Source organism: Vidua macroura, chromosome 4 (genome assembly GCF_024509145.1).
Source record: "Vidua macroura isolate BioBank_ID:100142 chromosome 4, ASM2450914v1, whole genome shotgun sequence".
Taxonomy (NCBI): Eukaryota; Metazoa; Chordata; class Aves; order Passeriformes; family Viduidae; genus Vidua; species Vidua macroura.
Window position 1 is genome coordinate 45,527,171 of NC_071574.1, and position 16,174 is coordinate 45,543,344.

Here is a 16,174-nt window from a genome sequence, read left to right on the forward strand (position 1 = left end):
ACCTGTTTCAGATAAGAAGTAACTATTGTAACATTTTAATCTGCTTTACCTTTTATCTTGAAATTGTAATGCTTTGGGGCTGATAGAGGGGAGACAAGTAGCACAAATGAACCAGAAGAGTTCAGTTCAGGGGGGGCTGGACTGAAATGGGTCCCCCAGGGATGTTTGGTAGGGTCAGTAAGGGCTGGTAGAGCCCTCATGGCCCTGACAATATCCTTCTATAATATTTTAGTTATTAGCATATTGACATTATTAAAGCTCTATGTAACTGTAAGAATGTTCTTCCATTGTTGGGTTTTGTTATCTACAGTATAATTTCTGAAATGGCATCACAAATCATTGTAAACTGAAGTTTGCACCAAGAAAGTAGCAGGTCTGGTCATGGAGAGAGAAAATTATCCAGTGTTTTTATGCTTTAGATATGTTTGTATTCCTATGTGTGATATTCATTGCACTTTATGCTCATCAGTAATTCCACATATTTCAGCTAAGTCTACTCTGAATGTCTAGCTCCTCTGAGTAGATTATTTTTGAATTCCTTGAACCCCTGTCTTTAGGTGCTTCCTGCATAAAATAAAATGCAATGTAATTGTAAACATAACAAATCATTACAAGATGAAATGCTGGACTGCTTAACATGATAGAAGTTTTGCCACTGTGTTTTCTTTGGCCCAGTATTTAAACTTGCTGCTCTGTATTTGTCATCCAGAAAATGAGGAATATAAATTTAAGTTCTTAACTTCTTCAGCCCTCTTTTTATTTTTTATATAAGACAAGAAAAGAAGAAAGAAGGCCTGGCTCGCCTAGTTTTTTATTATCTTGTATTTCAGAATTCCTGTATTTCAGATATACAAGGTTCTTTTTTTGAAATTAGAACCTGGGAGGCAAGTTTTAGCCTGAGGTTTATGTTAAGTATTTTTCTATGGTGAAAGGAAAGAAGCCTTCATTCAGACTGTGATCAGTTTTTGTGAGTGTAAGTGTCCAAACCTTTACTGAACAGGCAAAAATAGGCATGACTGTATCCCTTGCCAAAGATAAGATTATTCTGACTGAGAAGACTTTTAACCAAAAAGTGACTACACAAAAGTGAAAAGGGCTCCTTAAAAACCTTTGGCCTTGCAAATGCCTATTAGGACAACTACCTTTTCCAGAGCAGCAGTTGCCTGGACTAGTGATTTTCAAAAGACCATAAAGAAAGTGGAAATCAAGTGGAGAGGAAAAGGTTCTTAACAGCTGCTTTTGTTGCTAGAAGCTCCCTTGATTGCATAACATGTTCATCTCAAACTAGTAGAATTGCACACAATGTCTCACTGATAATTATATCTTTTTATCTGGAAAGATGGACAAGCCAAACAGTCACTTTCATCTGCCAGAATCTGTGAAGCAGAGCTAATTGGCAGGATGTTGGAGAGGTCATAGCATAGTCCAGTGAGAGATTAAATACACCTGAACTCCTTGAAATTAGCTCAGAGTCATTTAAGGCTTCCCAGGGAACTGATTATCATTTAAAGTTCATAATCATAGTGAAAACAACTGGGAGGAATGTTTCTTGTACAGGAAAACTCTGCATACAAAGGAAAGGACTGTAAAGCACAGAAAATTTTAGAGAAATTATGCATCATTCAGGTAAAAATAAATCTTTATCTATGTCTCTTTGTGTAATTTCCTTCTTATCTAAAAAACTTCTAAGAACAGCAAGAGCCAATATATTAAGAGACTCATATGCGAGGTCTCTTTAACCTTTACATGCTTAATCCAGGGATGACCAATAATAGATGCCCAGGGAAGAATCTATGAATATAACAAGTATATAATAAATTTCCCAAATATCTTCCTAGCCTTTAGTCATTCCTACCTAAGGCACATCCCCAGCTGTTTCTGTCAGATGTCTTCATGCTGTTGGATAAACATATGTAAGCATACTGAATGCTAGCAAACTGCCAGAAGCAATAAAGTAACCCATGGTCTCTCGACAATCTTCAGGGAAAGAGCTGTGTGGTATCAGGTGATTTCAGGGAGAAAAGTGCCTCTCTGCAGCAGCAGTCACAATCCTACTTTTTTCCTTTTCTTATGCACTCACCCCACTCCAATGAGAGCATGATTGGTGAGCTTGCACTTTTTTTTTAGGCTGTTTCTCTTGGCTCTCTGTTGAAGCTCTTCCCCTTTCCTGTGCATCTGTGCTTCCCCTAAAGGAGTGCATCTGGCTCCTCATTCTTCAAGAAGCAAAAATTTTTTTTTGGATTGTTTATGCTGGCTTTGAACACAGGATACACTTACACCTATATATGCAAACATTTTTTTCAAAAGCTCAAACCTAGTTGGATGCTGAAAGCCATGTAGTCATCCTGCCAACTGACTCCAAAATTGCTAAGACTGTATTTAGCATAAAGTGTTTGTCTCCTTGCTGTATCAGTTTGATCCCTAATAGTACCCGTAAGGTACTAATGGCAGTGGATCAGGCTCACCTTCCAGTGCTCTCATTGTTTTTTTGAGAGTAACAATTCTCTTTATCTTCAAAGAAACACCTATCTGTGTTTGTAAGGTTTTAGTAAGTGCAATGCAAATATTATACATTGTGCAGATAATAGGATAATACAATATAGTGTTGGTTAGGTAGTTGGAAAAGTATAGGTTAACAGTATATGGGAAAGGCTAGTAGAACAGGTTTGCATTAAGGTTTTTTGAATTTGGAACCTTGTAATATTAACAGGTAATTAAAACCCAAATTAAAGAAATTTCTGAAGCAGGGATTATATGCACAAAGATTTCAGGTTTAATATAGTATTCTTGGTATTCTTTAATATAAAAAATTGACTTGTAAAATATTTAATGATATTTAATTTAATAAAAATTAAAAAGCTGTTGACACAACTTCCCTCTCAGCATGCATGTTAATAATAAGTTCTAATTTAATTTTACCTCAATTTTTTGTTCTCTCATTTATTGTCTCATACATGTTTCCCAGGATAGTCCACTGGTCTTACAGTCTGACAGAAATGTAACAGTGAATGCAAGAAATCACATGGGACAGTTAACTGGACAACTGACAGTAGGTGAGTGTTCTTTATTGACTGTTATGTTTATCACTTTAGCTTTATTAATAGGTTGCATTTATTACTGTCACATATAAAATATTACTGAAAAGTCAGGAAAGAAAATATCATCATCATACTCGAAAACCATTGCATACAATGGATCATAAGAGCATGATTCAGCATTAGCTCAAGGAATAAAAACTAGAAAAGCCTCAAAATAGCTAAAATGAAAACAGCTTAATGAAAAATTATTATTTTTGAGACCATTGTAACAAAACAAACTGAAAAAGCCTAGCAAAATATGCTTTAACAACACTTTCAGCTGGACAATAACCATAATTTTTTTACACTTTCTGTCAGTCTTCCACTATTTCAGTGGCAATTGCTTTGGCCCTGTCACTTTTGTAAGGCATTTGTATAAGCACATATTCAAAGCAGTTGGAGTAACAGAATGTTAAAGATCAGGAAAAAAAAAACCAAACAAAAACCAAAATGCTTTCCTAGCCACTACAAAATTTAAATGAAAAGCTAACATACTGCCAGTCACTCATTAAAACGTATTTTACAAAGTAGAAAATATAGCTGTTCCAAATGAAATGGATATAAAAGAATCCTCTACTTATCTGTTTCACTTAACATGTATTTCCCCATTTCATGAAATTTATTGTATTATACTTTGTTTTTTGTATGAATCATACTTTTTTTGTTAATAAATATGAAGTGATATTTCTTTATATTTTCTGAACTAGAAGAGTACTGATATTAATTTATTTTTAAGAATATTGGTCAAAAAATTCACTAAAAAGTGATGTACTAGTTTTGCTACAAAACAATATATATTGACTGGTGTGAGTTTGTTGGCCTCAAGTTGGGCAACTCCCTGGGGGCTCCCCTGGCAGGGGAGACCCTCCTGGAGCAGTTCTGTGTCAAGAAGGAGAGACGCATTGGACGTTTTCGTCTTCATCTTCTGTTTATTGTTATCTTATCAAAACATCATCACGCTGTCTGCACCATAGTCTGCGTGCATGAAAAACAGCGCAAAAATGGCTAACGACCTCGTGTTGCAAGGTCTTTTAAGTCTAATCAAAAACTAAACTACCCAATTAAGAAGTGACACCTAGATTATTTCTCTTTCTAACCCAATAACCTACCCCTAAAGACCCGCAATACAGATTTTTCTACCCAATTACAAGATATCGCCTAAACCCAAGAAGAAAGAGGAAGAAGAAGAAGAAGAAAGGAACTCAAGGCAACACCCTATATCCTCCATCTTGAACCCGTCTATAACATACTAAAAATCCTAAAACCTAAATTTCTCACCCATGTGACATACTACACTACTATCTACAATCTCTACAATCTATTTCACACTGTTGTGGTTTCTATTTTACCTTGAGGCTTTGGAAGTTCTCTCTGTGAATGAGGGTCAAAGTCACTGCTCCCCTGGGAGTCAGGATGCCCCAGAGCAGACAGAGCAATATCCCCAGTGCCCTGGGTTTCCACAGACTGGGAATGGGATAAAAAAATATAACATACATTCGTAAGACCTTAGTATACAAAATTCAAGGAGACACCCCTTAGACATTATGTGTTTTCATTTTTTTCATTTTACTTCTGAATTAAGATGTGTTTTGCACATTGTTTTTTCCTCATGTGCTGAGGTTATGCCCACAAATAATTTTAAGTTAAACTCTAGTTGTAACCTATACTAAATTTTCATACTGACTGGAGTCAGTGGCTTCTAGTTGTAAAAATCTTTTCCAACTGCACACAGTGACATGCCATCTGCACTGATTTCCCTGAACAACCACATCGAATGACTGTGCAAAGGTAACCAGACTTGCTAGCAGGTACAGGTGAGGAAAATTAAGCTAACACCTGTTCTGGCCATATTGTACTTGCCCAGTGCAATTACAAAATGCAGTTCTCTATCATCTGGTAACTCTATTGTTAAAACCTCTACTTCAGCTGGTAACTGCAAAAAGGTGAGTTGCCCATGGCAGACATTCACATTGGCTGAAATAGATATAATATTTTTATCACTGACACTATTCTGGCTGAGTGAATCCGGGACTGAAAATGTGTGTGAGTGTATTGAGACTGACCTACTTAAAGGTATCACACTAGAGGTTAATATTCTAAAAATATGAAAGCCTGAAAAAAACATGTGGTTTTATGTTACCATCATTAGGGCGAACACCTTAAGCTTCTTGGTGTGCAGCTGGTGCCATCTCTGGAGACTTGAATCTTGTTAAATTGCAATATTGGATTTACATTATTTCTTAATCTATCTTCCTCTTTGTTTCATATATGGCCTTTGTTATTTCTTATATCGGTATAAAAATCTTTTTATTCTTATATCGGTATAAAAATCTTTTTATTTTAGTGTGCAGTATTGGATGCACGTTAAAATACTCCTTATCTCTTATAAAATACTTCTTACTTAATAAAGACCGTCACAACTTCCAGCAGAATCAGTAAAACCTGGATATTCTACTATTAAGAAATCAAAGAAATTAACAGGAACCTAAAAGTAAAAATATATTATTAAGGCACTCCCTTCTAAATTCTTTTGTTGTGAAAGACAAAGTTTTTACTTTTGCCTAGGTAAGCGCATGTCCACATCTGCTGAAAGAATGGGAGGGGACTTTTCTATGCAGAGATTGCTTACAAAAGAATTTTTTTTTTTTTTAGTTGTAAATATGCCCCAGAAAGTCTTTGTCTCTAAAAATGCTCCCTGTCAATTCACTAGTGATGTGTGCTGAAGCAGCTGTTTGTGTAGTTGCCCAATGAAAGCAATAAAAATAAACAGTGAGGAAAAATGTTTTAAACAGCAACAAAAAAGCAAATTATCATGTCTTGGGGAAAGAAATTTTCTTGTTAAAACTTTGAAATGTCATTATCTGTTCAGTCTTTAAAGAGTTGAATAATAATCATTAAAAAAATAGACTACAAATTAATATGCATGGCAAGAGCATTCTACAAAGAAAGAAGGATGTCAGTGCATTCAAAAGGATGATAATGCACTTTTAATACATGTGATATCATTGGCATTTTATCCACATTTCACAGAACTGAAGTGATATTACAAGCCAGCAAATAGGCTGGTCTCATCCTCTATTTGGCAACCAAATTTCTGCTCATGCCAACTAAAAATTCTTTCTGTGGTGTTTGAAACTGTGCCATGTAAGACTAAAACAGACTTAAGAGCATATAATTAGAACTGTAATGGGACGATGGATTGTGTAAAAAAGTGTTACTGTTATTGGGCTGGGAGGAAGAAGGCTATATGTTCACTCAGGGAGATGGAAAAAAAATCCAGTGAAACTCTTAATGGGTATTCAGTTCTGTAAGTGACAAAATATGTCATTAAAGTGCATCATTAAGACATCTTGGGAAACATCCTAACCTAGGAGGAGTGAAAAAAAGTGTATTAAATAAATTTTTAAAAAGTAACTAAGTGTATTGGATGATTGAGTGGTTGCATGTTTAAATAGTATAAATTCAAGTTATGCTTCAGGTCATACAAGACCAAGGGTACACCCATTATTGCAGTACAGCATTTTTTATACTGGCACCAAAATCTGTACAGAGAGAAAGTCACAGCTGTAGCAATGCTTTCTGTTGGGATCTGTACCAACTGAGCAAGAAACATTGGTTTGTACTCCAGTCTATTCATGACATATGGTCTGGAAGCTGCCAAGTTTGTGTCTGGATCTCCAAGAGGACTCCACAGCCTTCAGTTCTTAGACGTGCCATTTAAGACCAATGGAGCAGATGTAGCACAGACGTGAATTGTATGTAATATATAATAAAGATGAAAAGATGACAATCCATTGAATTTTTCTGGATAAGTTGTCAGATCTCTCCCCTGCAACCCTTACTTGCTAATACTTCTGCATTGTGCATTTCACAGAATTACCTTTACACAACCTTTTTTCTCTGTTTAATCAATGTTTGCAGAGTTTATATGGAAAATTATTCTTTTTTTCTACCGATCTAAGAAATGCACATTAGTTGCTCACCTTGAGCCACAAGTCTTTTTTCTCCATGCTGTCTGCACATATCTTAGATATCTCTGTCTGCTTTTGAGTGGAGTACGTTAGGCTTGCAAGCCCTAAAGAAATGTAATGTGACATTTGCAACTGAAACACACATTTGTAATTAATGTAAATTCATCCTCAGGTTGGATTATTATTTCAGCTTCTTTTTTTTTTTTTTTTTTTTTTTTTTTTTTTTTTTTTTTTTTGGTAAGAGGTATTTTTTTCTTACTTTTTTTCCTTACTGCAATAATTGTTTCTGACAGGTATTTCTGCTACTGTTTGACCCTCTTCTATTCATAAAGAACTCTAGGGATATCTGAAATATGAAAAAAAAAAAAAAGCATTTAATTTCTGCTAAGCTTTGAGCCCTCAGACAGAATCATAATTCTTAAAGACATCCAGACCTGTAGAAGTCACAGCTTTGGAGAGCTCCTGAACCTGTCTCTAGTCACTGAGATCTCCAGAGCCATGCAAATTCAGAAAAAATATTTGAATACCAAAGTTATATCACATTCTTGCATTTACTTTTTGAAAATAGCAGGCAGATGTATGATTTTCAATTACAGCACTGCTAAAGACTGATAACACTGCTAAAAGATATACTCAAACAACTTGTCAAACTTGGAGATCCTTTCCATACATTTACCACAAAATTTGTCTTGTGTATTCTGAGATCTTTTTCTTTAAAATTTGCTTGCTTTTTTGCGGTGTTCCATCAAGAGTACTTGGTTTATTGTGCAGAAACTGTTGGACATTAGAAACTGCAGGTATGTAACTTTGTGGGAGTGGGAGTCTCCTTCATCATCCATATCTATATCATATATGGCAGTTTCCTATGCTTATATCAAGTGATACCTTAACAGGTAACACATCCTTCTTCTGAGGTCCTCAAGGTAACTCATCACTTCAATGCCACTTCTGATGTTCCCTTTGAAACATTTAGATATCAATGAAGATATGAAGCAAGATACAATATTTCAAGTATTCTTGCTTTTAGAATTATCTGTGGGGGTAACAAAATGTTATAATATATTCTTACTCTATATACAATAATAATAAGGTACATGTACAAATATGTGTATACATGTTGCTCTAAATCTTTGGTATTATTGTCAAACATTTACTTAAGATTTTTATGAACTTGAACTAAGTATCCATTAATAACATCCTTAAGGAGAAAAGAAATGTTTCTTGTTTGCATGCACTGTAGACTCAAATGTAAGGTCTTTTTTGCATGTATTGCAAGAGGGTGGTTTTAGAATGATCATAAACATACATCCTTTCCTCACTGTTGGAAAAGGGAGAAAATGGTCTCGGCTCTTCTCTTATCTGCACAATTGTTCTTGTCTCATCTGTAGTAGGGTGCTGGGTGGGAAGGGATGAGTCGGTTCACAAGCCCTCATCATTTTCTGCCCTTCAACTGGGCAAACATGGATTAGAACTTGTCAGGAATACATGAAAGAAGGCTCCTTCTAATTACAAAGAGGTTTGCCTACCTGTCATTCCAAACTGCAGTGAGATTTCCAAAATCTGAACTACATTAAATATTCTGCTAGTCTAATTTCCATATTAACGCAATTGCTCTTGTAACCACTGTGGTACAGTAGGATAATTATTATTGCTAAGAAGATATGGCAAAACAAAGCCAGATAAATGAGTTATCCATTTCTCAGCACTCTCTCACTTTCTATTCCTTAACTGAAATACAGACTGAATAAACACAAATTTTGGTCCCTAATACCATTTTCATGTATGCAAATGATAAATGTAGACAATTCATTTTACCATACCTAGATGAATTAGTAGTCCAGTTTTTGCAGTTATATACAAAGAGGAGGATTTCACATTGAAATTCAGACTGAATATGTAATAGCTTAAAATCTTCTTTTGGGACATTTTTTCATTTATCAAGTTACTCTTATTGTAGCAAAGGTTTTCAACTTATAGTTAGCTCACTTCCTCTTAATTTTCTAATACAAAAGTAAATGAACACAGAGTCCATAATTTCTGGGCTAAATTGCTTGCATTGCTTACATATTTTCAGATTTTTTTAGAATTTTCTGTTGACAATCACTTGGTTGATGTTTTCCCTATTACCTTTAGACTAGGCAGTTGTCATTCAGAGAATATTTGGATAATTTACACAGCAAAATCTTATACACTCTGAGTGTACTAATTTTAAAATATAATATTTCTTTAACTTTTATAGCCAGTTAAGCACTCTTCCCAAATGTAGGAATATAAACAGTTTATCAGGAAGTGAAAATACAATTCCTGTGCTAGTTTGTGGTACAAATCCATTGTCAGATCTTTTAAATGGAGGTAAATGGGAGATAGCTTGCTCTTTTTTATACAGGTTAGTTTACCTTGTACTTAACTGCAGCGTTAAAGGATTTCTTTCAGCTTCAGGATTTACTGCAGAAGGAATGATGGAGCAGTGCCTGGAAGGCCATATGCCTTTACGTCTCCTCCTGGCAAAGCACGTGAGATGAGCCAAGAGGCAGTCAGAAAGTGAGCTGTGTTGCTCATAACAGTTGAAATGTCCAGCAGGAATCTGAGTCTCATCCCTCCTCATAATTTACAGTGCAACGTAATGTTGCCTCCGTTTCTGTCTGTCTAGTCCATGGAAAAGTCATTTTACAAAGCATCTGTGCTGTAACAGGTTTTGTGATAGGAGTTCACCTAATGTATACTCTTAATGACTTCGGCTAAAGTATCATGATAATCTATTCCCATTAATTAATTACCCTGAAGTGTGGTGTTAGGGGAAGGTGAAGGTTTCTGAAAACTGGTCCAAACTTTGACCTATTTGCCAGCACTTTGATAAGTCTGCCAAATTAATCCTGGAAAAATTAACATCACAATTTATTTGAAATTCATCCATATTTCTCTTGCAATTCTCTGTTTAAGTAATTTACAAATAATAGAAAGCATTGAGGTTTGTTTTAATTCAGCATCAAGAGGCAGACAACTCCTTTCTAATTTTTGTTTCTATTTCACTTGTAAATTAGTTGCATCATTTTCTGTGTTAATCTTCATATGTGCATTTGAAATTCAGCTATGGCAATTATGCCCTTATGACAAGCCCTTGCATTAACTGGATTGAAAAATAATACTTTTTTACACATCCATTACACAATTAACTCATAAAACTCTTAAATATATTACATCAACCATTTTCTATCCAGTTTGTGCTTTGTTAACAACATCTCTTTGAAAGAGAAAGATGCTTTACACAGTACTTCTGATTGCATTTGATAAATTAGGTATATTTTCAGTTTTTAAGCAATATCTTTTATATATTATGAGCTTATTGTGTGTTATGTGCAGACATAACACTACATTGCTGTTTAATATTTGAAATACTATATGGTGTAAAATATATCTTAAGTTTCCCTCATTGCCACATGAATTGCTACATGAAAACTGCTGTAAAAATAGAGTAGTAAGATATCTGCCAGTTATTAGGACCAGGTAGTAATTCTTTCTTGTAGGTATTGCCATTATTTAGCCTGATAACTCCTTCCTAAAATACAAGAGCATATCACATCAGTTGAGATATAAAGAATTTAAAATTCTTTATGAATAAACACAACTTCAAGCAGCAGTAGGACAGTAATGAATTCTGTGCAATTTCAGCATGGTTATTTCAGGGGAGAGAGAGTGCTTATACATTGTTGGTATTAAACAGCTCATCCAAAATGTCTATGCAGTGGATATGATTCTTTGCCTTAAGTTTTATCATCCTCAGTAGTGTGTTATACATAATATTTGAATCTTAAAATTAATAACTTCAGTACTTCCAGAGCTGAAGTCTTAAGACCTCTTCCCATTCCCCTTATTTCTGCATTCAGTATATTTTCTTTCTTCTTTCTACCTTCTTCAGACTCTAAAAGTTTTTGTCATTTGAGTCTTGATCCAACTTTTCTTCTCTTTTTCTTTCCCTCAGTCTGAGCTCAGGAAGACTATTTCTACCTCGGATACAAGGTACAGCTCATGTTAGTTCATATCTGAAGTTGTATTGATCTAACGTGGAAAGCATCTTTTCTGTCCGTAACTGACAGACAAAAAGAAAAACATACTTTGGACTTTTATAAATAGTCTGATATTTCTCTTTTTGTACCATAGACAAAATACATGCAGCTTATTTTCTTTCCTTGCTTGTCCATGATCTAAATTTGGAGGGAATTTTAAGGTCCAGTACCTTATTTTTGATGTGGTGCTGGCAGGAACACCTGGCATGCTAAGGACTGGTGAGGTGCTGGCTTCCTGCAGGAGAGTCTTCAAAAAGAAGCCACCACAAGCCTCTTTTTCTCATGAAAGCACAATGGTCTGTACACACTGTCACTTTAGAGGTGAAATGAAAATGATGAAAGGGAGCGCTAAATCAGTGTTTTCCAGGCAGGGATTATGGAGGGGGAGCAGGAGTACAGCACTGACTGTGCAGAGAGGTGTCCAATCCGCTCGGTATGAGCCTCAGCTCGTTGCCTTAGTATTTCATCTCAATGCTATCTTTGACCCCAGAGCATCTGTAGTGAGCCTGGACATATACTGAAGTAGATTTAAATTAGCAATAGCTATTTGGCAGTGGTACTGCAATCCTCTGCTTACTTTGGTGCTTTATAGGCTTTTTATTTTACCTTATTGTGTTTTCAATACAAGTCTGGACCTTTCCCTGTTTCTAGAAAATTGGCATTGAAAAATGGGAGAAAAAGGTACTCTGTTGTAATTCTCAAATATTTTATTCTCTTCCTATCCCACCCAACCTGACTCCATAACAAATCAGAGGACCTGGAACTATGACCAGTTGATTGATTTAACTGTAGAAGTAGAGTCTGAGTGGGAAGAGGTAATTAGTGTTTTCATGGTGGTGCAGAGGTGTTAGTGTTTAAACATTAATCCATTGCCATCTGTCCTGCTGCTGTTACCCACATGCTGTCAGCCAGTACAGAGAGCGTAACTACTGCCCAAATGTTCAGAGCAGGGAAGGAGAAGTGGTTTCCTTTTGTAGGAGAGACATCCTAAGAGTCAAAGAAATGGGGTTATTTTAGAGGTATAGGAGTGGATTAGAAGGATGTAGCATACATCTTCCAAAGATGGTTCTAATTCTTTGTCTTTAGCTTTATCTGAGGATAATACTTCACTTAACTTCAAAAACAGCTGCTGTGCATGCGTTGTGACATTCACAAGGCTGCTGCTGGGTGTTAAGCGTTATTAAATTACCTACAACATCTGGACCTGACAGGACATTAAGATTTTATTTTTACCCCTTTTTTCCCCTGATGTTCAGACAGCTCACTAATATTGTCAGGAATATATTATTCTAAGGGGTGAAGGACAAAATAGAGGCAAAAAATGAGAAGCCTATTTTAAGTTAATTAAATACAAAGACATAATTTAAAAGAAAGAGAAGAACAGTGAGATCTTTCCGGTGTTCTTTATTTCAGATTTGTAGAGAAGACTTGGAGGTAGAAATTCAACAGCATGCTGATCTTGTTAAAGGTGTTGAAATAACAGCAAAGAGCTTTTTTAAACATAGGGATGAAAAGTAATTTGATTGCAGACTTAGATTCTTTCTTCAGCTAAGTCATCTTTAAAAAGTCTGAGTTCTATCAGTTTTATTATTGAAGCATCTATGGGAAATTAGCCTGTTTCTATTTGTGAAAGAGATTCTTGCAAGTGAACAGTCAGGGTTGGAAACATTTGTGTTTGCCCATGAAAATTATTTGTCCCTATGAGATTGTGGACTTCTTAGATAGCAAGTTCTGGTGCATATCAATTAGATTACTAGTATTAAAAAATAAATAATAAAAATGTTTCCGTTTTATGGAATTTCCCCTCACATATCTTTAGACTATTAGAAATTTCATCTCAGTGTTATGTTGTAATTAATATTGTTTTCTAAAAACATCAATATTGAAGTTTAATTTCTATTTATTGCACTGCTCTAAATCCCATAAAAAATATATTTCCGAAACCAACTTCAATGTAACACTGTAACTTTAAAAATACATTGGAAAATAGCAATTAATAACCACAGCTAGAACACTGTGGCATTTTTGTGCTTATTTATAAATGAATTTTTTTATTTGCCTTTTTTTAATTTCCATTAGGATTAAATTTTAAATTCCATATTATGCCAATACTAGACATATTTAATTGTGCCATTTGTAGATGGGCAGAGCTGTCTTGATGTAATTTGTCTCAAGCATGTACAACATTGTTAAAGATATATTTATTATGGATTAAAAAAAATTAATACATAAATATATCTCTGAAAATAACTTATTTTTCCTTAGGCTATTCTTAGAGTGATAAATATTGTAGTTGTAACTGAATTATGAACAGATGGCATTGAATTAATGATTAGCTGAATATTTTTAAACTTGACTAGATTTCTTCCTGTGAAGAAAAGCATTCCATAAATCTGAAATTAATTAGTCACTGGGAATAGTTATCATTCACTGAATCACTAACATGTCTTAGAGATCAAATTAATATAGAGTGAACACTTTTTTCCAAATCAAAATTAAGGACTACCTTGCCTTTAAAATAAGTTATTACAACATTGGGGTTCCAAGACTTCATTATTTTGCTTTTGTGTTATTCTGCACAGGTATTTTGGTTGCAGAAGTTGTTTTGTTGCTCTTTTATAATATATATTTCCAAAGCATCTGGACTTTTTATGACCTCAAAGTTTTCACACACTTTAAGATTTCTACCATATTTTGTTTCTGGTGCAGAAGAAAAAGCCAGCTGCTAATTTAGCACATTTATTTTTCTCTCATTGAGTGATTCTGGTCGGCTTGCCATTCTTCTGATGTGAAAGCTTTCAGCTAGTGCAGACAAAAACTGCACCTGTGCTGCAGGTCTTGTCTCTAAATTTGCACATCCATCTGCATCTAGTTTATATTTCTTTCCAGATACAAGATCGTACACTCTTTTAAGGACACTTTAGATTTCCCAAGGGTATCAATGTAGCTTCCATAAGTGGGGTATTTCAAAGGTAGACAATCTGGCAGTGGTTCAAATCACAAAGACACAGAATTTCAGTGTCAGCAGGGCAACTGGCTGAGGTAGATGTCTTCATCGGTGAATTGAATTTCATCTTATGTGTTACAAGTCAACAATGAACTCCACTGAGAACATTAATCAAAAGAGACACTTCCAGAAGCTAAGAGACCAAATATGCTTTTATCCTGCTTCTACATCTCTCTGGCTCTTGTCCCACTGTCAAGGGCAAGGAGACAAGTAATTTCCTAAATGGGTAATGCAGAAATCCTGAGAGCTGGGTTAAGCCCTCAACGTCTTGTGCCGCCATTATAGCAGATGCTAGTTGCTTAGAAATCTGCAAATGCATTTCACTGCAAAGCTGCAGATGGGTTTAACATTATCCTTTTCTGGTAATCAGGCTATATTTTTTCTCTTGTTTTACTACCCAGTAATACCCAGTGGTAGCCTTTTTGTGGATGAGTCATGTGTGTCTTTTAGTATTTTGTACATTCTTTCATTAAATCTTTCTCAGATAAAGTGTGATTATATAAAATGCTAAGACCTTTTGCATAGATAGCTTCAGGATATTTGAACTCACTAGCTAAAGCAGATAATTGGAGAAATAGTTTATGAAAATGAGACTTTTATAGTCCGTCTTATGTAGTAGCTATCAGTATTAAATTAATATTGTAAAAATGTTGAATAGGGGATTTTTGACATTTCTTTTTCAAGAAAGTTTCTGAGTACTCTGGTAGCTTTTGTCCTTTGTTTAGGTCTTCTCTCTCCAAGTGTGATTAATTCAATTCTTTATCTCAAAAAGATTTGATTTGCATTCAGAAACATTATAATGGTCTAATTCACTACACTGTGAGTAATATACAATATTTTTGAGTCACAACAGATTTTATTTAAAGTCTGTGGGAAACTGCCAAAGCATCTGAAAGAACAATTTGTATCTTTTTAATAAAGTCAGGGGGAAAAAAAGGAAGTTGGAAAGCTAGCCTCTTAATAACAAGGGTACATAAAGAATATATTGACAAGGTGGAGATAGGTCAAATGTTGGATTCCATGATTTCGGAGGTCTTTCCTACCTGAATGATTCTGTGAATATGGGCAAAAATATTTGCTAGCTATTAATTTTTATTAATAAAACACCAAAAAATGTTCCAAATGCCCGCTGGGTAGAAAAAATTCTCAGAATAACTGTCTAATGCTTACAGAGAATATTACCAGTAAGAAAGAAAACAAAAATGCTTTTATTTTTAATTCTTACAAAGTAAGATCCATAACAGTTACTTAAAAAGGTCAGAGGATAAATGAGTAAGAGGAAAGGTAAAGAACCATTTGGTTACATGAATGTATTTCACTTCATCCAGTTTCATTTTTAGTCCAGTTACCTCAGAGTCATAAAGCAGGATGCATAAAGCCCCTTGCACTACTAGGAGGTATTTTAGACAGCATGCAGATGAGAGATTAGGCCTCAAAAGATGCAAATAAGTCAAACATTGGATTTATTTTTAAGAAAATAATAAAGCAGAAATGTAGAGATTTTTCAGTAGAATTTCTGGTAAATTGGTAGAACATTCAATAAGGAAGTCTGGCTATAATTCTGACCTAAAGGAAACTGATTAGCTTTCTACTCCCATTCCCATTTTGTAGTGCACAAAAAATGTTAGATTTATAAATAATATATATGTATTATAAATAATACAGTTGCATGAGCTGGACTTTTAAGCTTGTCAATGAAAGCTAAGTTGATAAATGAAGCTATAAAAAGAAGTTAACATATTGTGGCTATTTATTGATGTAATAAAGAAAGATTCCTGGACAATAAAGGAAAATGTGTAGGAAAACTGGTAATAAAAATTAATAAATATTTATTTATAATTTAAGTTACTATTTATTTTATATTTAAATATTTTATTTAATAATCTAATTTAAAATTTATCCATTTACAGAAACCATGTAAATTTCTTTATTATTAATATATGTTTATTATATTTTTTGCATGTTTATAATACATCTATAGTATTGTGAGAAAAACCAGTCTGATACAAAAGTCATTTTACTTGCTACTAAGTTCAAGAATCTAGATAACGTTTT

The 16,174-nt window shown here is 34.5% G+C and overlaps 1 protein-coding gene across 1 annotated transcript in view; it reads left to right on the forward strand.

Moving 5' to 3' along the window:
* Window positions 1-16,174, forward strand: part of SGCZ (sarcoglycan zeta) — a 174,503-nt gene that overhangs the window by 105,764 nt on the left and 52,565 nt on the right. Inside the window, exon 3 of the mRNA XM_053975625.1 lies at window positions 2,966-3,053. Coding sequence (XP_053831600.1) covers window positions 2,966-3,053 — 88 coding nt within the window. The remainder of the gene's footprint in view (window positions 1-2,965; window positions 3,054-16,174) is intronic.